The sequence below is a fragment of the Branchiostoma lanceolatum genome, chromosome 2, assembly GCF_035083965.1.
Source record: "Branchiostoma lanceolatum isolate klBraLanc5 chromosome 2, klBraLanc5.hap2, whole genome shotgun sequence".
Classification (NCBI taxonomy): domain Eukaryota; kingdom Metazoa; phylum Chordata; class Leptocardii; order Amphioxiformes; family Branchiostomatidae; genus Branchiostoma; species Branchiostoma lanceolatum.
The window spans coordinates 11,167,955-11,191,261 of NC_089723.1; the positions used below are offsets into that span (position 1 = coordinate 11,167,955).

The following is a 23,307-nucleotide window of genomic DNA, read 5'->3' on the forward strand; positions in this document are numbered from 1 at the left end:
CTTACCATAATAGCTGCAGATATCATAATTGAGATGTACATTGTACGTACCTTTAGGAAAGGTAAAGACACTTGTCAATGAATTATGCTAATGAGGACCTCATTTGCATATTTTAGGCATAATTTTGTATTTCTCCTACCGTAAAGGCTACGGATGTCATATTTGAGATGTAGGTACCGTTAGGAAAGGTAAAAAAACCTGGCCATAAATTATGCTAAGGAGGGCATCATTTGCATAATTTAGGCATATCCCTTGCCGTAAATATTTCAGATGTAGGTAATTTTAGGAAAGATGAACACACATGGCCATAAATCATGCTAATGAGTACTTCATTTGCATAATTTATTCATAAACATGTATTTTCCTTACCATTAAAGCTACGGATGTCATATTTCAGATGTAGGTACCTTTAGGGAAGGTGAATACACCTGTCCAAAAAATATGCTGATGCGGGCCTCATTTGTATAATTTAGGTATAACCTTGTATTTCTCTTACTTTAAAGGCTACGGATTTCATATTTGACATGTAGGTACCTTTATGAAAGGTCAGAAAACCTGGCCATAAATTATGCTAATGGAGAGTTTATTCATAGTATATGCATTATCCTTACCATAAAAGCTACGGATGATATATTTCAGATGTAGGTACTTTTAGGAAAGGCGAACACACCTGACATACATTATGCTAATAAAGACCTCGTTTCCATAATTTATGCAGAAACTTCAGAATTCCCTTACACTACAGTAAATGCTGAGGACGATTTGAGGTGTAGGTAATAGGAGGGGAATATTCTGCATTTTCCCGAAAATGTTGCCGTTCTTGGTTCTATTACGTGGATACCCTCTGGCACACAAACCAAAACAACCAGCGGCAACAACAAATAACTAGGGCAAAATAAACACATCTTATATAAAAACAAATTTCATGGAGTTTTTTGGTCTTCGGACCCTTGTTATGATCTGTTGTGTATCAGAGTAGTGTTGCACAAAATATTGTATATGTAACTTTAAGCTGTAAACAGTCAGAAGCATTCGTCCAAAGTGCTCTGCTCATTCCAATAATAATTGAAAAGTTTATTGCAAATTCCTGCCCGTAGGCTAATTTGCAAGTACATGTACATGTAACACGGAGTGGATGGACAGACAATAATGAACAGTATAACAAATTTCTACTCTAGTCCTAACTACTGCCACTAAGTTTTAACTTATTGAGTTCGACTTCTTTTTCCGAGACTGTGGAAGACAAATGATCCCACTTTTTCTGTGATATGTGGGTTTTGTGATGTTAAGAGGAGAGTAGTTTTCTTTTCGTCTGAAAGCGTGGAGAAATTAGGATGAAATGTGGTGGCCTCTTTAAACAGCTCATTTCTTTCGTTGTCGTAGAATGGGCAACTTGACATAAAATGTATTTCGTCTTCCACCTTGTTTGACATACAGTATTAACAAGTTCTTTGGCACACAGGTAAGTTCTTGTACCGCCCTTTCTCAATTTCAAGGGGGTGGGCACTAATTCTAATTTTGCTAATTGCAGAGCGTAAATCGAAGTTATCTAATTCTAAATATTTTTCCATGGTATAAGTTGTTTTGCATGTCTTATAAAACCTTAGCTTGCCAGTATCAATACTCAAATTGTGACAGAAAGTTTGAATATATGTATTGGTAATTCTGGACCTTAACATAGTACATACTGACTTGATATCACTGGATGAACTGCAAGAATAGAACAGATAGGAGTATCCACTATGGTCTAAAATTTCTTTTACACGTTGTAACAGGGTTTTTCTACGACTAGTTGTAATAGACTTACTTTGGAACAAGAGAGCGTCAACTTGTAATATGTGTCTCTCATTATCCATCTGTAACAAGCGCAGCCAATAATGAATCACAAGTACAGATATATCTAAGTCTAGAGGGAATCTACCAAGTTCTGCTCAAGAGGCTAAATTACTACAGTTTCTGAAAATCCCAAGTATATTTTTGCAGAATCGTTGTTAATATGCTCGCTGTTAGAATATAATTTTTTTTCAAGACGTTCGCACGACACACGACAAAGTCGCATCCATACGTGATGAATATTGCCGTGCAGTGTAATAACTTAAAGGTATATTCAACTTATGATGTAGAAAGATAACCAAAAACAGTGAATTTTGTTTCATATTCCGGTTACAATATGTCCCTTTAACCTACCATCTCACAAAACCTTTGACAAAAACTAACACCTGACTTTGTTGGTCCTAACACCACATCAGGTTTAAAATCTAACATCTGACTTTGGTCCTTACAAAAAGTCAGATTTAAAATCTAACACCTGACTGTCAGATGTAAGACTGGAAATTGGATGATTAGTCAGATGTGAAATCTGACAGTGGGAGGATGAATGTCAGATGTTAGACTGGAAATCTGACAATGGGATGAATGATGTCAAATGTTAGACTGGAAATCTGACAATGGGATCGATGGATGTCCGATGTTAGACTGGAAATCTGATAATGAGATGATGAATGTCAGACAGGAAACCTGACAGTGGGAGGATGAATGTCAGATGTAAGACTAGCAATCTGACAGTGGGATGATGAATGTTGGACTTGGAGATCTGACAAGAGGGGTCCCCCGAAAGTGCGAAATGGAACGAAATGGAACGAAATGGAACGAAATGGAACGAAATGGAACGAAATGGAACGAAATCGAACATATGTAACATTACGAAATGAAATACCAGGAGATAGCGAAATATAAGGAACGTTGTAACATTCAGAGTAGACCGGAACAGGAAGTAAATACATAATATAACGTGTTTTATTTCTTGAATCTGTTTGATGATAGTAAATACAACGTTTTTGCCCCGTTTGTGTGGCTAGATTCTTCCCTGAAAATGGGAGCGCAGTGTGGAAAGAGATCCACCGCTCTTCCTTTGTGTTTACCAACGATCTGCAAGTGAACAGCTGAAAATAGCAGGGAAAACAAGCAAACGGAACTGAGTATCGAAGTAAGGACTAGATTATACAGAAGTTGGTGGTAACATTGCATCTTATAATTCACCAAGAGAGCATGAGGCAAGCGTAATTTTATTATTTATACAGCGTGTTTGCGTGTTGCAAATGGAGCCCCGCATGTAAATGAACCGCCAATGTTGCCAGCGCATCGGAACTGTGCACGTGGGCCGGCGTGCTACCGACAGGTTGAATCAAACCCCGACTTCCAAGTTTTATTTACAAACGGTTTTAGTCCATAACTAATACGTAGCTGCATATCTCCGCAACAACGATTTTTATACAACCAATATTATTGTTGGGCTGGTCGGCTGTCGGAGAATGGACCCTTCCGTTAATGATATGCAAATGCGGCTCTGCGCTGTGCCACCAATGTGACATTTCACACTCCATTCAATCACGGACATGGACTGAGAACTATCTCTGAAGACATTTCTGCTTCCTTGTTCACGACAAAACAAAGGGAGGGTGTGAACGAGCAGGACATGTATTTCACAGTCCACACAACACGCAAACACGCTGTATAATTAATGAAATTACGCTTGCCTCATGCCCTCTTGGTGAATTATGAGATGCAATGTTACCATCAACTTCTGTATAATCTAGTCCTTACTTCGATACTCAGTTCCGTTTGCTGGTTGTCCCTGCTATTTGCAGCAGGTCATTTGCAGATAGCTCTTTCCACACGGCGCTCCCATTTTCAGGGAAGAATGTAGCCACACAAACGCGGCAAAAACGTTGTATTTACTATCATAAAACAGATTCAAGAAATAAAACACGTTATATTATGTATTTACTTCCTGTTCCCGTCTACTGTGAATGTTACAACGTTCCTTATATTTCGCTATCTACTGGTATTTCATTTCATAATGTTACATATGTTTTAGTTCGTTCCATTTCGTTCCATTTCGTTCCATTTCGTTCCATTTCGCACTTTCGGGGGACCGGACAAGAGGGGGGGATAAAAGTAAGATGTTAGACTAGAAATCTGACAATGGGATGGATAATGTCAGATGTTAGACTGGAAATCTGACAGTGCAATGATTAATGTCAGATGTTAGACTGGAAATATGACAATGGGATGATTAATGTCAGATGTTAGACTGGAAATCTGACAATGGGATCAATTAAATGTCAGATGTTAGACTGGAAATCTGACAATGGGATGATTAATGTCAGATGTTAGACTGGAAATCTGACAATGGGATGAATAATGTCTGACAATGGGATGATTAATGTCAGATGTTAGACTGGAAATCTGACAATGGGATGATTAATGTCAGATGTTACACTGGAAATCTGAAAATGGGATCAATTAAATGTCAGACGTTAGACTGGAAATCTGACAATGGGATGATTAATGTTAGATGTTAGACTGGAAATCTGACAATGGGATGATTAATGTCAGATGTTAGACTGGAAATCTGACAATGGGATCAATTATGTCAGATGTTAGACTGGAAATCTGACAATGGGGTGAATAATGTCAGATGTTAGACTGGAAATCTGACAATGGGATGATTCATGTTAGATGTTAGACTGGAAATCTGACAGTGGGATGATTAATGTCAGATGTTAGACTGGAAATCTGACAATGGGATAAATTATGTCAGATGTTAGACTGGAAATCTGACAATGGGATGAATAATGTTGGATGTTAGGCTGGAAATCTGACAATGGGATAAATAATGTCAGACAGAAAATCTGACAATGGGGGATTGATGGATGTCCGATGTAAGACTGGAAATCTGATAATGAGATGATGAATGTCAGACAGGAAACCTGACAGTGGGAGGATGAATGTCAGATGTAAGACTAGAAATCTGACAGTGGGATGATGAATGTTGGACTCGGATATCTGACAAGAGGGGAGGATAAAAGTAAGATGTTAGATTAGAAATCTGACAATGGGATGAATAATGTCAGATGTTAGACTGGAAATCTGACAATGCGATGATTAATGTCAGATGTTAGACTGGAAATCTGACAATGGGATGATTAATGTCAGATGTTAGACTGGAAATCTGACAATGGGATCAATTAAATGTCAGACGTTAGACTGGAAATCTGACAATGGGATGATTAATGTTAGATGTTAGACTGGAAATCTGACAATGGGATGTTTAATGTCAGATGTTAGACTGGAAATCTGACAAAGGGATGATTAATGTCAGATGTTAGACTGGAAATCTGACAATGGGGTGAATAATGTCAGATGTTAGACTAGAAATCTGACAATGGGATGATTAATGTCAGATGTTAGACTGGAAATCTGACAATGGGATGGTTAATGTCAGATGTTAGACTGGAATCTGACAATGGGATGAATAATGTCATGTTAGACTGGAAATCTGACAATGGGATAAATAATGTCAGACAGAAAATCTGACAATGGGGGATCGATGGATGTCCGATGTAAGACTGGAAATCTGATAATGAGATGATGAATGTCAGACAGGAAATCTGACAGTGGGAGGATGAATGTCAGATGTAAGACTAGAAATCTGACAGTGGGATGATGAATGTTGGACTCGGAAATCTGACAAGAGGGGGGATAAAAGTAAGATGTTAGATTAGAAATCTGACAATGGGATGAATAATGTCAGATGTTAGACTGGAAATCTGACAATGGGATGAATAATGTCAGATGTTAGACTGGAAATCTGACAATGCGATGATTAATGTCAGATGTTAGACTGGAAATCTGACAATGGGATCAATTAAATGTCAGACGTTAGACTGGAAATCTGACAATGGGATGATTAATGTTAGATGTTAGACTGGAAATCTGACAATGGCATAAATTATGTCAGATGTTAGACTGGAAATCTGACAATGGGATGAATAATGACTGACAATGGGATGATTAATGTCAGATGTTAGACTGGAAATCTGACAATGGGATGATTAATGTCAGATGTTAGACTGGAAATCTGACAATGGGATCAATTAAATGTCAGATGTTACACTGGAAATCTGAAAATGGGATGGTTAATGTCAGATGTTAGACTGGAAATCTGACAATGGGATGATTAATGTCAGATGTTAGACTGGAAATCTGACAATGGGATGATTAATGTCATATGTTAGACTGGAAATCTGACAATGGGATAAATTATGTCAGATGTTAGACTGGAAATCTGACAATGGGATGAATAATGACTGACAAAGGGATGATTAATGTCAGATGTTAGACCGGAAATCTGACAATGGGATGATTAATGTCAGATGTTGGACTGGAAATCTGACAATGGGATGAATAATGTCAGATGTTAGACTGGAAATCTGACAATGGGATGATTAATGTCAGATGTTAGACTGGAAATCTGACAATGGGATGAATAATGTCAAATGTTAGACTGGAAATCTGACAATGGGATGATTAATGTCAGATGTTAGACTGGAAATCTGACAATGGGATGGTTAATGTCAGATGTTAGACTGGAATCTGACAATGGGATGAATAATGTCATGTTAGACTGGAAATCTGACAATTGGATAAATAATGTCAGACAGAAAATCTGACAATGGGGGATCGATGGATGTCCGATGTAAGACTGGAAATCTGATAATGAGATGATGAATGTCAGACAGGAAATCTGACAGTGGGAGGATGAATGTCAGATGTAAGACTAGAAATCTGACAGTGGGATGATGAATGTTGGACTCGGAAATCTGACAAGAGGGGGGATAAAAGTAAGATGTTAGATTAGAAATCTGACAATGGGATGAATAATGTCAGATGTTAGACTGGAAATCTGACAATGGGATGAATAATGTCAGATGTTAGACTGGAAATCTGACAATGCGATGATTAATGTCAGATGTTAGACTGGAAATCTGACAATGGGATCAATTAAATGTCAGATGTTAGACTGGAAATCTGACAATGGGATGATTAATGTTAGATGTTAGACTGGAAATCTGACAATGGCATAAATTATGTCAGATGTTAGACTGGAAATCTGACAATGGGATGAATAATGACTGACAATGGGATGATTAATGTCAGATGTTAGACTGGAAATCTGACAATGGGATGATTAATGTCAGATGTTAGACTGGAAATCTGACAATGGGATCAATTAAATGTCAGATGTTACACTGGAAATCTGAAAATGGGATGGTTAATGTCAGATGTTAGACTGGAAATCTGACAATGGGATGATTAATGTCAGATGTTAGACTGGAAATCTGACAATGGGATGATTAATGTCAGATGTTAGACTGGAAATCTGACAATGGGATAAATTATGTCAGATGTTAGACTGGAAATCTGACAATGGGATGAATAATGACTGACAAAGGGATGATTAATGTCAGATGTTAGACCGGAAATCTGACAATGGGATGATTAATGTCAGATGTTGGACTGGAAATCTGACAATGGGATGAATAATGTCAGATGTTAGACTGGAAATCTGACAATGGGATGATTAATGTCAGATGTTAGACTGGAAATCTGACAATGGGATGAATAATGTCAAATGTTAGACTGGAAATCTGACAATGGGATGATTAATGTCAGATGTTAGCCTGGAAATCTGACAATGGGATGAATAATGTCAAATGTTAGACTGGAAATCTGACAATGGGATAAATAATGTCAGACAGAAAATCTGACAATGGGGGATCGATGGATGTTTGATGTAAGACTAGAAATCTGACAGTGGGATGATGAATGTTGGACTCGGAGATCTAACAAGAGGGGGGATAAAAGTAAGATGTTAGATTAGAAATCAGACAGTGGGAGGAATGAAACATGTCGGACAGTGAGAGATGAATGTTAAATGTCAGACTAAAAATCCTATTATAGGATAAGAATGTTAGGCTGGAAGTCTGACAATGTGAGAATGTCATACAAGAAATTCATGGTGGATGTCTGGACATTTAATGCTGTGGAGACTAATCGGCTGTCGTTGCGGACTAGTGTCAGATGTTAAATTGGAACAATGATCTCAATCTAATCTACATCGATAAACCGTACATCGATTATTGGTAAAGTTTGTGGATGTATTTTCTTTCTCCCTCTTCTCAAAGCCGTAAGGCGACACCAACTTAATTTCACGGATGACGTCGGCGCGCGCATTGATTTTCGCCTGTTGTAAAAAAAAAACAGCTCTTCCGAGGCTCCATGGACCTCCGGAAATTGCGGACTCCAATATCTGCTTAGTATACGACAAAACTCACGATCGGACCAATATAAAGCATGTACTGAATTAGTGGGTTGTTCCATATGGGCGTCTAGATAAGGATGCATTTACAATATCATATCAACAATAAAAGCAGTTACGGTGTAAAAAAGACAACGTGCATCATCACGCGCAACCTAGCAACTGATATGCCAAGTTACACATCAATGCGACAATGGGATTGTGAGTTCTAGCTGAAAACGTGCAAACATCATTTCTGATACTCCATCAGGAGGTCACCCTCCTTACCGGAGTAGCAAATAAAACAAGAGTCCGTAGGACACAATTCTCCGTGAAGTATTTACAGTGTGTACATTGTGGCTAAGGTGTTTTGTTATTATCTCCATGAAAAATGGTGTGTTTTTGGTGTGTTTGTGTGTGTGTGTGTATGTGTTTGTGTTTCCGGACTATTGTAGTCAGCATAACTCAAGAACCTCTGGATGGATTACGATGATATTTGATATGTGGGCGGGTGTTGTGAAGCCGAATTTCAAGGTCGATTTTGGGCCCCCTGGTATGTGACCTTGGTACTGCAACAGAACTTCCGTTTTTGTATCCTTTGACCTGGACGGGCTGTGGTCTTGATTTTTGGGTGACAGATAGCTTGTGATGCAATTAAGAAATGGTGTAGGTTTGGGCCCCCTAGCAGCTTGTTATCTCTATGAAAAATGGAGATACATGTGTATAGTTTTGGGTGTGTCTGTGTGTGTGTCTGTCTGTTTGTTTGTTTGTGTTTCTGGACTACTGTAGTCAGCATAACTCAAGAACCGCTTGATGGATTACAATGATATTTGGTATGTGGGCAGGTGTTGTGAAGCCGAAATTCAAGGTCGATTTTGGGCCCACTGGTATGTGACCTTGGTACTGCAGTAGAAATTCAATTTTTGTGTCTCTTGACCTGGATGTGCTATGGTCTTGATTTTTTGGTGGCAGATAGCTTGTGGTGTAATGAAGACGTGGTGTGGGTTTGGGCCCCCTAGCAGCTTGCTCTGGAACTGCAGGGGTGTTATCGTGAAAATCTTCTAAGGAGAATAACTGAACAAAGGAACAACGGATTTCCATGATATTTAGTATTTAGGTAGCTTAGATAGAGATATACACAATGAAGTACAAATTATGCTAATTGGGACTTAATTTGCATAGCTAACGAGGAAAATCTATATTTGCAGTGTTTTCCATTATCAGACTCAAATACCTGTAACATATGTAGTTTATGGAAAGTGGAGCATCAACAGATACCAATTATGCAAATAAATTCCTAATTTGCATAATTAATGCAAAATACCATAATTCATCAAATTGGAAAATTATAGGACTGTCAAAATTGCAGCACGTAAGGTAGATAAAGGTGTTTATGACCAAGCATATAGTATGCAAATGTGTAAGTCATTTGCATGAATAGAATTGTTCATGGAGATTTGAGGTCGTGGAACTCTTGTTTTCCTTTGTTATTAATCTGCTAGTTGTCAGAATGATAAAGGCATGAAATGGATCTCGATGTAAGGTGCGAAGTCACAGACCCTGATTAACCTTTAGGGACTATTCTGGTATATTTTGTACGGTATATTGTGACTGATATGTGTATATTGTGATTGATATTGTGTAGTTATGTGCCACCGTACTGGATGATTGTTAATGAAGGCCCAAGACTCGAATGGTGCATCCATTGTATGTCATCTTTATTTTGATGCACTATTTCTCGATTAGAACTGCCAGTCTTATTTTCTTGCGATTATCTAATTTACCGACCCTGCCCTCATCGTATCATGTTATTAACATCATTAAATGTCAGATCTAGTATCATATCTAAATAAGGGCCCTGTCACACTTGTGCGTATATTCAAGTGCGCGTGAGTTGCGCATTAACATTTTTTTGGTTTAAGTAAAGTTTGCGGGGGAAAAGTTTTCTATTTTCTACTTTGACCCACTGTTGTGCAGCCTAGTGATCTAACTTAAGAAATCACTTCTTCAGCTTCAAACTTAATCTAAACCAAAGACATGTTAAGACACAACCCATACGGACTTGTATATATGCACAGGTGTGACAGGGGATTAACAACCATACACACAGCATCAGTTGGATAATTGCTAACTGATAATTGATAACTACGAAAAATTGCTATAGTTTCAAAGGCCACCACGGCCACTTTCACATTGCAATGCACAAAATATCTACATGGTTGTACTAGGCAAGTCCTGTAGATATGAAAAAGTTTAAGCATTGCAACAGGGTCAAGCCCAGGTCCGTCCGTGCCCTGGCAAACGCCGTCTTAGAGAACGCTGCGCAGAACAGATGCACATAGCTGTTGCCTTAACTTCCGGGTTTGCCAAAAAGTAGGGTTCTCATACATACGTTCGCAGCTAGAACTCACAATTCCCGTTGCCGCGTTGCTATGTAACTTGGCATATCCGCCAAAAATAATTACTCAAGCAACTGGATAAAGTTTTGAAAACTTTCAAAACTTTATCCAGTTGCTTGAGTAATTATTTTTGGCGAATCTTACTACCTGGATGTCTAACTTTCATCAACGTAACTTGGCATATCGTTTGCTAGGTTGCGTGTGGTGATGCACGTTGTCTGTTTTACAATGTGACAGTGACTATACGATCACAGCAAGTAGCGAAAGAATCTACCCTGTGTCTGCTTACGACATTCAGCGATGCAGAACGGATTTAAAGCATGGTCTCTATGGGAGGGCAGTGGCACATGCCATTAATATAGGGGTGCAATAACGACATTGCATTGACGATAAAGGCATTTACGGTGTAACAAAGACATCGTGCATCACCGCGCCCAACCTAGCAAACATTATGCCAAGTAACACACCAATGCGACGACGGAACCGTGAGACCTAGCTACGAACGTGCAAGCAAAAGCAATTCCAATACTTCCGCCAGGAGGTCACCCTCCTTCCCGGAGTAACAAACAAAGGCACTCACCAACACACTCTGCATCAGTACCACTCCATGTGCCATCAGCTTGGCACTGACGCTGTTGTGACCCCTGTATGTTGTATCCATTATTGCAGGTGTATTGTATAACAGAGTTGTATGTGGCATTTGCCCCAGCAACATAGTTGTATCTGCCATTGGGGGGGATTGGCAGCTGTGCACATCTGTTAACTGTGAGAAACAAGTAATAGACATGTACCACAGATGTACAAATGTACACAGAATCCTTCAGGGTCAAAGTTTTCCCATTTTCCAAGCATCTGTTTACTTGTCTGAAACTGCCATCAGTGCATAAAAATCAGTACAGTCAAACCTGGATTCAGCAACCACTCAATTGCAAGGGACTGAGGAAAAATGGATGCAGAGGACAGGAAAGGTTGAGGTTGACTCATAATGTAAGACTGGATGGGACTATTTTAATGTGGCTCGTGACTGGAGGTGGTTGTCTGTGCCAGGTGGGTGCCCAACCAGGTTTGACTGTACAGCAGGTATGTAAGCGTGCCACACAGCACACTTCAATGGCGTCAAAAGTGCACAGGAAACACGCTGTGACGGCCGTCCCAGGGTGCCAGATGGGGCACCCAGAATGGCTGTTTTTTACGGTCTCTACATTGATAAACGACACAAACACTGTTGACTATACTAGGTAGCTAGAAAATAGCTGAACAATCATATTTTACGATCTTTTGATTTCTATTCAAGGACAGATTTTGGGAAAATACGGAATTTGTGAAGTTCGTACGGAGCGCCTGTCAGAACGTGCGAGCACGATATCGGAGACCTTCAACTAAACCCGTTCTGAAAAGAAATAAAAAACACCCAAACTATCAACTTTTCCACTTTTTATTATCTTCAGTTTGGCTGGAGCTGCCAGCTGTAAACCTACGTAAAACCTACAAGAAGCGCCGTTCTCGATACACAGAAGGTCCGCCATGACACATGTGCGGAGCAGCCTCTTAGACAGAAAGTAGCCACTTATTGCGACACAAACATTACGGCGATTCGGCATGATTTGTCTGAATATGCCGTGCTCTGTCTCTCTATTTTGCGTGAGGCCGTTACCACAGAGATTTTCAGACACAAGCTTGAAGGCAAAAGTTTATATGCTCAGCAGCATGTTTCTAAATGGTGTATTTTCGCATAATAGAATATTAAAAGGCTTGCACGCCGAACTTTCCACACGCCGTTGCCACCTTCCAGTCAGCACTCAGCACGTCAAGACACTATCGCTGTCTGGGAATTCATGATCTCATGTAAAATTGGACCATCTCAGCGTGTCACTGGGCACCATGTAACGGTGTCATGGCGTGCAGGTGAACTCATGGGGATGGAGATTTGTTGATGAAAAAGAGGGCAGCTTACAGAAAAGTTACGTTGTGGACTATAAGATTAAGTGCAGGAAAAGATAGACACTACAAAAGGTTGTTGTGTTTCTTTATCTGAGGGATACAATTTGTAAACCGTCACTGCGTACGTGTGGAAACAGAGCGATGAGGACACGGGGTTGCGGCAGGTATAAAGGATATCTTATGCACTGCTTAGCATCGGAATTGTTGGAAGTTGATAGAATTGCTAGAGTTGTACCGGCAAACTTTCAGCTGTTGAAAAAACTCTTATCGTCGTGTAGCTGTAAAGATTCAAACAAAAAGTCTACAACCCAGCCCTTCAAATGTCACCGTCCAAGCGTGTGAGTGGGCACCCTTAAACGCCGATAACGGTGCTTCCTGTAGGTTTTACAGCCAGCCAAACAGCTCATAATAATTACATAATGAAGATAATAAAAAGCGGAAAAGTTGATAGTTTGGGTGTTTTTTATTTCTTTTCAGAACGGGTTTAGTTGAACGCTCTCCGATATCGTGCTCGCACGTTCTGACAGGCGCTCCGTACGAACTTCACAAATTCCGTATTTTCCCAAAATCTGTCCTTCATAGAAATCAAAAGATCGTAAAGTATGATTGTTCAGCTATTTTCTGACCGAGTATAGTCGACTGTTTGCGTCTTATATCAATGTGGAGACCGTAAAAAACAGCTGTTCTAGGTGCCCCATATGGCACCCTGGGACGGCCATCACAGTGTGTTTCCTGTGCACTTTTGACACCGTTGAAGTGTGCTGTGTGGCTCGCTTACATACATGTAGCTCTACGGAGTTAAAGATCAATGATTATCAAAAAACAAAGCATTACAGGGCTGTGCTATTTAAAACCACTGACTACATTTGTATGTCAGAATCAGTACTGTACAGCAGTAGAAATGTCAATTTGATAGACCAACCTTCACAGGTGGGAGGGGGGTTGTCCCAGGTCTGGTCTGCTAAACATGTCAGCACATGTAAGCCAACAGGGTGGTAGCCTGTAGCACACCCATAGTCAACTCTTTCACCATAGTTGTAAGTGGACTGAGAAGGTGACATCGTGCTATGTGCAACAGAGGCTGGCTGTGAACAAGTGCTGACTGAAAAATCCGAGACACACAATTATAATGTTAACTGAGAAATGAATACAAATTCTGTATGCATGCAACATGCTGTTATTTAATTTATTTACTGCTACTAGATAACTTCGAGCTGAGATCGGCAATTAGCAAAATTAGAATTAGCGCCCACCCTCTTGAAATCGAGAAAGGGCGGTACAAAAAGTTACCTGTGGGGGAAAGATTATGTAACTAATGTACGTCAAAAGCGGTGGAAGACGAAATACATTTTATCTCAAACTGCCCCTTCAATGATCGGGAAAAAAAAGAGCTTTTTAAAGAAGCCTCCAAAACTTACCACAATTTCCAAACATTTACTGATGAAAATAAAACTAGAACCTTGTTAACCTCCCAAAACCCACTCATTACAAAAAAAGTGGGACACTTCGTCTTCCACTGCTTCCAAAAAAGAAGTCAAACCCAAAAAGCGTAGATTGTATTCCATAGTAGTTTTTAGAATAGCCATGTGTTCTACTAGTCAACATTGTTAACTCTCACTATCTGTACAGTATACCCTTGCTATGCATTGTTTCATGTTGCAATTAGCCTTCGGGCAAGAACTTGCAAATAAAATTATTAATTAAATATGAAACGTATCTAACAACAGCAATTAGTCCAAATTGGATCTTAAATATTTCTTATTTAATGGATGCAAACATGACATATGCATTCTAAATGTATCAACTGGTCTCATCTTGTTTCCGGGCATCAATTTGTCTTCCTTTCTTTTCTTGTTAGATTTCAGGAAATTTTCTGGTCTTGCAAGGGGGCCACATATTTCCCATTCCCTAACTCTGTTCCTACATTATATCAATGTACATTAAGTGTACATTTTTGCCCAACGAACCCCAGTACAGGTCATTTATCTACCTATTTATTAATGACAAAGACATGTTTACAAACATACACATATTGGTACGATTATCGTAGTTTGGCTTCTTCTTGCTTCTTGGTAAAGATGAAAATGCATGATTGTATGGGTTTAGCTCTATAGACGGATTGTCATAACAGTCTTATAAACGATTATGAATTTTTCAGTGCTATATACCCATATCATCAAAGTGAGAAAATTCACTTTCCATACAACAACATGTATAAAGGATATTTCCATCATAAACATACATCATACAATTAATCTACCATCAAGTGCACTTCTAATTGTATTTGAGGTACAAATTAAAGTTACAGGGTTCTTTGCTCTTGTTCATACATGTAAAGGAGTGCGGTTATGCCTTCCTGATTCAATTCGGAGGTTGTGGCAGCAGATTCTTAGCAATCCACTATCAACACTCGTCTGGTAGTTCTCAGTGTCTTATATTTTCTTATCAGATACTGTTCTTCCCTGTATGTAGATTTTAGTAGTCTGTACGTTGAGAATAATCCTTATCCTTACTTTGACATGCTGGTGGGTTGTTGCTGCTCCACCCACTGGTTCCACAGGTGATCTGGGTGACAGCAGAGCCTGGCAGACGATATCCCAAGTTGCACTTGTAGGTCACAGTTGAGCCAATGGTGAAGTCATTCCCATCAATGATTCCATTGGCAGGAGCACGAGGCATGCCACAGGAGGTGGCTGTTAGGTAACAAAACTGACTTTAAGTCAATGCAAACACTGACGAAAGACAGATCCTGTCTGAAACATCTGACTGTTCCAAAATTTTATCCAGTTGCTTGAGTAATTTTTTTGGCATATCTTACTACCTGGATGTCTAACCTTCATCAACAGCTTTCAGTCAAATTTTCATATGAGTGGAAATAGCATATATAGCATATATAGCAGTGGTAATAAAAATAATGTCTACATGTAGCATGTTAAATTCCATAGTGTATCAAAATAATATCAATAGAAATTGGCATTGCACAGATTCAACCTTATATTCTTTTTCCTTTGAAAACTACTTTATCTGGCCCTTTCAAGTTACTCATTATTAAATGCATTTAATGGACATCATAGATAAGAACCATTTCTTGGGGGTTACTAACTTTCCTACTTAGGCTATGGCAAATAAATCATTGGATGACATCCTCTGCAATCTTCACATCTAGTGCAAGAGTGAAAAAAATGCCTGAATTTACAAAATAGAGACAATAAACGTAATGTAAAAAGAATGGAAGAAACAAAGCCAACAAGTGTTTCATAATTTTTTCAATCATATCAAATTGAATATATCTAAGAAGTGCAGAAAGTGACACTGGTGTGGTAACCTACTGGATCACAACAACTACATGACATTGTACACTCATGGCAACCTCAGAAGTGATACTTTTACATGCACATTAAAGTCTACTACACGAGATATTGTCCAAGTTTTTCTTTCTTTTCAAGTTGATCATGTGCAAAGGGGCAACACATTTTTTTTTAAGGTCTCGGGCCAGAGTTTTTTTACGATTTCGTATGTAGGCCGACACCCCCAGCCCGAGGGGCTACAATTCAGCCAAGAAAAATAGGACGGAAAATGTAATCATATCGGCGAAAAGCAGTTTCTGGCTGCTCTCCGATGCATTTGTCGGCATTGTCTGTTGTCTCTTTATTTTGGGTAGAAACCATAGAAAAAAGTAAATTTTGGACCCAAAAAGTATCATTTTTTAAACGCTTTTTTGATCGAACCTGCTTGAAAAAAACGACTTTTCCTGGGGTCAGGGCATACATGCTGAGAAAGCTTTAAGTAAATGATGGCTCTGAAAAATGAAAAAAATAAAAAAGTCATGTGATACAATGTAACTTTTTCGCAATCTCCGATGATGTAAATTCGGTGAAAATGCATTAAAAACGCTGCTATTTGGGTCATCAGGTGAGAAAACCGCATCATCGTTGCCGCGGACTAACACAAAAAAGGCTTCAATGGCGGACCAACTGCACCGTGCCCCAAAATACTACAACTCACGGGCTTTTCAGAAGATTCAAAATATTTATGCACAGCTAAAACCATCACCAAGCAATCTCGGGCAGAAATCAGGGTGACGACCACGCACTTCCGGCAGATTACCGGGTCATGACCCAACGCCCCCCCCCCCCTGTCACAATTGAACTCCGACCCGGAACCTTAAATCAGACATTACATTTGCCAAATAATCAAAGCTTATTATGAATGCCTTTAAAAATCTTTTGATGGTCCAGGACTAGTAGATGCGTCTATTGTGTTGATGTATGTTACAACTGGACATGAAAAAATATGTTGATATTGTATGGACCACAAAGGTTTGATATTCCAGTGTTGTAAGTTGAAAGTGATGATCAAATGGTACAGTAGCTGAATATGAATAGAATAAATCTTTACTTAATATCATACACATTTTGAAGGACATAGCAAATGTGACTTTTCAGTACCTATAGTAGTGGTGAAGTCATGGTGCAGTGTACTCTCCAAGCAGAGGAATGGGTCCGGATGGTTTTTGACCTGTTTTTGTCGGGCTTTCTATTTTGTCCCGTTTTCTTTAAGTCGCCAACCGTGGCTTGGACAAAAATGCCTTAAAACATGTAAAACAATAGCCGGACCCACCCCTCTGCTTGGAGAGTAGTACAGTCACGGTGGTCCATTTGTTTACATGACCTACGTTTGCAGGGCCATCTGTTTATACATGACCTGCATAAAACATCCACAGTCATACAGTAAGAAGCCTATTGTAGTGATTTTTATCTTTGTGATTGTTAATGAGGCCCTGATATGCATGATTTATGTCTGATAATGTTCACCTTTACTCATTTACCAATGTGATATTTTCTAATCAATTATGCAGATTAGTATGCAAATTAGGTAGCTATTTGCAATATTGACATCTATCGATACCTCTCTCTTTTTCAGTTACATATGCCACATGTTTGAGAGTCCTATTATGAAATGCAGCAGATTTATAAAGTTAACTTTCCTTACTATTTATGCAAATTAGTTCTTGATTTGCATAATTAGTATTTGATTATATAAAGCACCATCTGTGAGCTATCTACATGCCAAACATCTTGACAATCTGTCAACCCCTTCTCAAGTTATTCATGTCCAATGCACTGCACCCACAATTACCCCCCAGTCCTATGGAGATGAGGCAAGGAGAGAGAGAGACTCACTGGTGTTTGGCAAATGTCAGTTTTAATCCCGACAATGGCCAATTCGAGCGAAGCGCAGGGCCAAACACAAGTGGTGAGGGAATGTAGGTTATTTGCAGGTGGAATGTTGTGGGGAGAGTTTGAGAGTGGAGATGGCCGAGTCCGAAGTTTAGAGCCTTGAAACTGAGCGAGTGGTGAAGCGGTGAAACCCGAGATGTGAGCAGTAAGTGAAGCTGTGTTGACGTTGTGCGATCCAAGCCGTAGTGTGTTGTTACAGGCAGAGTTGTACGTTGTTGAAGATCTGCCTGTTGCAGGCAGAGTTGTACCTTGCCGTGTTGCTACGGGCTTGCTGTGTTGTTAGAAAGTTGTACCTTGTTCGGTAGTCTGTGTTGTTGCAGGAGGCATTGTGCCTTGCTAGCTGTAGCAGACAGTTGTATCTTGTGTGGGAGTCATTGCAGGTAGAGTGTACCTTGCTAGCTGTTAGGCCTTGCTGTATTGTTACAGACGCCAGTTGTATCTAGTTCAGAAGTCTGTGTTGTTGTAGGCAGAGTTGTGCCTTGCTGTGTTGCAAGATGCGTAGAAGTACCTTGCTGTGTTGTACCAGAACGAATTGTAGCTTGCTGTGTTGTACAGACAGGAGGGGTACTTGCCATGAAGTGACAAGCGTAGCTGTACCTTGCCGCATCGGGAGAGTTGTACCTTGCTGTGTTAGTTCAGGCGAGGAGGTGCCTAACCGTGTTGTGATAAGCAGAGTTGTACCTTGTTGGGTAGTCTGAGTTGTTACAGGCAGGGTGATGCCATGCACAGTGTTAGAGACGGAGTTGTACCTTGTTGTGTTGCTGCAGGCGGAGTTGTACCTTTTGTGTTGTTAAAGGCAGAGTTGTACCTGCTGTGTTGTTAGAGGAAGGGGCGTACCTTGCCGGGTTGTTGAAGACTGAGTTTCACCTGTCTTTGTTGTTACAGGTGGAGCTGTACCTTGCAGCCTTGTTATAGGCAGAGTTGTACCTAGCTGTGTTGTTACATGCGGAGTTGTACCTGCTGAGTTGTGACAGGCAGAGTTGTAGCTTGTCGTCTTGTGACAGGAAGAGTTGTGCCTTGTCGTGTTGTTGCAGGCAGAGTTGTGCTTTGTCGTGTTGTTAAGGAAGAGTTGTGCCTTGTCGTGTTGTTACAGGAATAGTTTACCTTGCTGTGTTGTTACAGGCAGAGTTGAGCCTGGCCATGTTGTGACAAGAATGGTGCCTTGCTGTATTCAAATTGGAGTTGTTCCTTGTTTGGTAGACCACTTAGTGAGGGGGCGAGTGTTTTGTGTAGTCTAACAGGAAAAGGTTTACCTTGTTGAGTAGAAGGTGCAGAGAGTGGTGAGTCTGGTGACCTATTAGGAAGTGACATGCGCGGTCCGGTGGAACCAGGGCATCAGTGTGAGGGTCGGCGGTTCACAGTCAGTGCAGAGGCGGAACCAGTAGAGACTGGGAGGGCTCACTAGTCATTGTTATTGCAGGTAGGGTTGGACTTAGCTGCGTTGTTGCAGGCCGAGTTGTGGCTTGCTGTGTTGTTACAGGCAGAGTTGTACCTTGCTATGTTGTTAAAGGCAGTGTTGTACCTTTCCGTGTTCTGACAGGCAGTGTTGTATCTTGCTGGGTTGTTGCAGGCAGAGTTGTACCTTGCTATGTTGTTAAAGGCAGTGTTGTACCTTTCCCTGTTCTGACAGGCAGTGTTGTATCTTGCTGGGTTGTTGCAGGCAGAGTTGTACCTTGCTGGGTCGTTACAGGCAGAGTTGTAGCTTGTTGCGTAGTCTGTGCTGTGACAGGCAGAGTTGTACCGTGCTGGGTTGGTACCGGCATATCTGTCCCTGGAGTGTTGTTACAGGAAGAGATGTACCTTGCTGTATTGTTTAAGGCGGTTGCGCCTACCGAGTTGTTGGAGGTCGAGGGGTGCCTTGCTGTGTTGTTAGGGCAAAGGTATTACCAACAGAATTGTACCTTGCTGTATTCTTACAGGCAGAGTTGTGCCTTGTTGAGTAGACGACGTTGCAGTTGGCAGAGTTGTACCTCGTTAAATATAAGATGTTGCTACTAGCAGGACAGCATCTTGTTAAGTGGAAGGTGTAGTGACCGGCAGAGTTGTGCCATGTTGAGTTAACTGTATTGTTGAAGGTGGTTGTGCCTACTGTGTTGTTTGAGGTCTAACTCTTGCTGTGTTGTTAGGGCAAAGGTATTACCAACAGAATTGTACCTTGCTGTATTCTTACAGGCAGAGTTGTGCCTTGTTGAGTAGACGACGTTGCAGTCGGCAGAGTTGTACCTTGTTAAATATGATATTGTTACTAGCAGGACTGCATCTTGTTAAGTGGAAGCTGTAGTGACCGGCAGAGTTGTGCCGTGTTGAGTTAACTGTATTGTTGAAGGCGGTTGTGCCTACTGTGTTATTTGAGGCAGAGTGGTACCTTGCTGTGTTGTTAAGGCAGAGGTAATACAAGCAGAATTGTACCTTGCTGTAATCTTACAGGCAGAGTTGTGCCTTGTTGAGTAGACGATGTTGTAACAAGCAGGGATGCATTTTGTTGAGAAGAAGGTATTGTAGCTGGCGGTGCTGTGCCTTGTTGAGTAGACGACGTTGCAGTCGGCAGAGTTGTACCTTGTTGCATAGACGGTGTTGTTACAGGCAGGATTGCAGCTTGTTGTAACGAGTACAAGGTGTTGTAATCGGCAGAGTTGTGCCTTGACTGAGCTGTTGAGTAGACGGTGGTGTTTGAGGCAAAGTTGTACCTTGCTGCGTAGATGATGTTGTTACAGGCAGGATTGCAGCTTGTTGTAATGAGTACAAGGTGTCGTAACTGGCAGAGTTGTGCCTTCTTGAGTAGAATATGTTGTTTGAGGCAGAGGTGTACCTTGTTGAGTAGATGGTGTTGTTACAGGCAGGATTGTAGCTTGTTGTAATGAGTAAAAGGTGTCGTAACTGGCAGAGTTGTGCCTTCTTGAGGAGACTGTGTTGTTTGAGACAGAGGTGTACCTTGTTGAGTAGACGATGTTGCAGCCAACAGGGTTGTAACCTATTTTATAATAGTAGGTTGCTGTTACGACCAGGCTTTTGTATTGGTGGTGTCAGGCGCAGTCCGGAGCAAACCGGGGCAACAGGCGATGTGAAGAGTTGACAAGCAAAATTCGTGCGGATGCGGGGCTCCGAGTGGAACTGGTATGATAAAGAATGAGGTACGACGTGGGACACAATCTTCAATCTTCAATTGGTGACATGCGCAGTTCAGTGTGATCCGAGGCATCTGTAGTTCAAGGTAGGTATTGACAGTGTGCAGTCCGTGCAGGGATAGGGCACAGAGTGTTGACCTATTAGGAAGTGACATGCGCGTTCCGGTGGAACCGGAGCATCTGTGAGCGTCGGTGGTGTGCAATCCGTATGGAGACGGGGCACGGGGGGAAACTAGTTGAGTCCGTAGTCCACGTTACCAGTATGAGCCCGAGTCTACACGTGCAATTTAAGATCACACTATGCCTGTAGTAGGAGGACTGGGGCCATCTACTATTGAGTCAAAAACACAGCGCCAACGTCTATATGGAGAGTATGTACGTTCGTTGAGGTTGTCCAGAGCTACGTGTGAAGTAAATAAATCGCAACCTCGTGGATTATATCAGCGGCTGGGTGCATCAATTGGTACCGTAGAACCGTGTAGAGCGAGGGAGCTGGATCAGTAAGGAGTGATGACAGGTCTTACCTACCTCGGCAACCCTGCATGTAGATGGAATAGTTGAAATCGCTTGTGAGAGTGGGGAGGGGGGCTTCTTGATGCCCGGAATGAAGGTCACCGCAACATTTAGCAATAATGGGCGATCTCGTCAGTTGAAGCGCTCCTACCGAAGAAATTTTGGGTCCCAAACCTGATGGACTGTCTTGTCTTGCGGGGCCCAACGTTGGATGCCATTCTCACAGCAGATTCGATGCAAAAGTGACACATTTCAGAGCCAGCCCGCTCTCCAGCCGAGGGAGCCGCAGTGCATTCTGGTAGTCCCGGGTGCAATTCACCAGAATTTCGCCAGGAGGCGCAATTCTCCCACGCTGCAGCACTGTAGGAAAACGCCAGGCAAACCATTTTCGAACTTGACCTACGTCCTCTCAACCACTACACACCTACCAAAAATCATGAAGATCCGTCCACAGTTTCTTGAGCTCTTGACATACATACAGGAGGGTCTGCATGGGGGGGGGGGTCCAACCAACGCTTAACGGTAAATGCAGGACAGCTGACAACGCTTAACGGTAAATTCAGGACGGCCGACAATGCTTAACGGTAAATTCTGCAGATTTCGAACATGAGATACATGTACCCCTGAACATGACGGTTGATTGCCATTACAAAGAAGAGCCAAATCATGGGCACTCCTGTGTCGGGCGACCCCAAAGGACCTACATGTGTAGTACATAGACCAACTCGCTGGGGATGTAGGGTTGAGGTCTGAAGAACTAGACCAACTAATGGTGGACCGTGACGTCTGGAGAGAGAGAGCAGCCTTAGTCCGGGCAAGCCGCCCGATATGATGATGAGTTGCCTTGATCTTGTGGCAAGAGACCTGGTACGCCATGCATTCTCGCAAGCCTGCTCCGAACCCTTTAAATTCAGAGGGGGCGACAGGAGATTTCGTAAGGGTGGGACGAAATGTTCATGATCACGATGATGAGGTTCGAAGGCGCGACAATACTACTACTAGGGACCCCCGGAAAATTTTGAGCCTCTGAAACGTTATTTCCTGTATTCTAAGGGGGATTTTGCTGAACAGTAAACTAAGTTTTATGACATCTCTATTTGTAAAATAGATACAGAAGGGTTTCAGCTTGATCACGCCCTCCAGACGGAGCCGCGACATGCTCCAGGGGAAAATTTTTAACTCTTAACACCCTGAAACGCTATTTCGTTTAATGACATCTCTGTGACAAAATGCAGAAGAGTTTCAGAGCTTGAGTTTTGGGGGGCGACGTCCTCCTGACAATATTTTTCGTCGGAGGCCCGATAATATGCACCCGGGGAAATTTTTAAAATCTTGATCCCTGAAACGCTTAATTTCCTGAATTATGGGGGGAAAACTTTGGTGGTAGAGTGAAAAATATACTCAGTGTGTTTTAGCTTAATTTTGGGTGGGGGGCTTCCGACATATTTTTTGCCGGAGCCGCAATGATCCTAGGAGGGTCCGTGGGTCGTGCACCCCGAAGAAAATTTTGAAATCTTGACCAGCTGAAATGCTATTTCCTGCGTAGCGAGGAATTACTCACATGTACAGAGAATCGAGAAGAAGTTGACTCTGCTGGATTAGCTTAGCTTATCACTTTCGTCTACCATTGTAAGGAAATAGCAGAGAGACGTTCTCCGATGGAAAGTGAAGACAGACTCCAGTTGTTGCTGTGGCCAAGAAACGGTCTTCATTCCAAACTCACATGTTCTCTCCTTTCTATTCCTCTAGCCGGTCTGTCTTGTCTAACATACTGTGTTCCTAATTTTATACGTTTCTCAACATCTTCAAGATTAGTAATAATACAGGATGTAGCAAAGGAGCAACAGTCTCAGGGGCAATGGCGAGCCTAGTGCCAACTTGCACAGCCTTGTACAGATTAGTCATACACACGTGTCATGCACCGAGTGCATTTCTCAGAAAGTTAG

General features: G+C 41.3%; 1 protein-coding gene across 2 annotated transcripts in view; it reads right to left on the reverse strand.

Annotated features, from left to right (window-relative positions):
* The window catches only part of LOC136427445 (CUB and sushi domain-containing protein 3-like), a 328,428-nt gene that overhangs the window by 94,284 nt on the left and 210,837 nt on the right, over positions 1–23,307 (reverse strand). For both annotated transcript variants that reach the window (XM_066416298.1, XM_066416299.1), the window contains exons 48-50: positions 14,997–15,176; positions 13,406–13,585; positions 11,123–11,305 (exon numbers count right to left, since the gene is read on the reverse strand). In XM_066416298.1, coding sequence (XP_066272395.1) covers positions 11,123–11,305; positions 13,406–13,585; positions 14,997–15,176 — 543 coding nt within the window. The remainder of the gene's footprint in view (positions 1–11,122; positions 11,306–13,405; positions 13,586–14,996; positions 15,177–23,307) is intronic.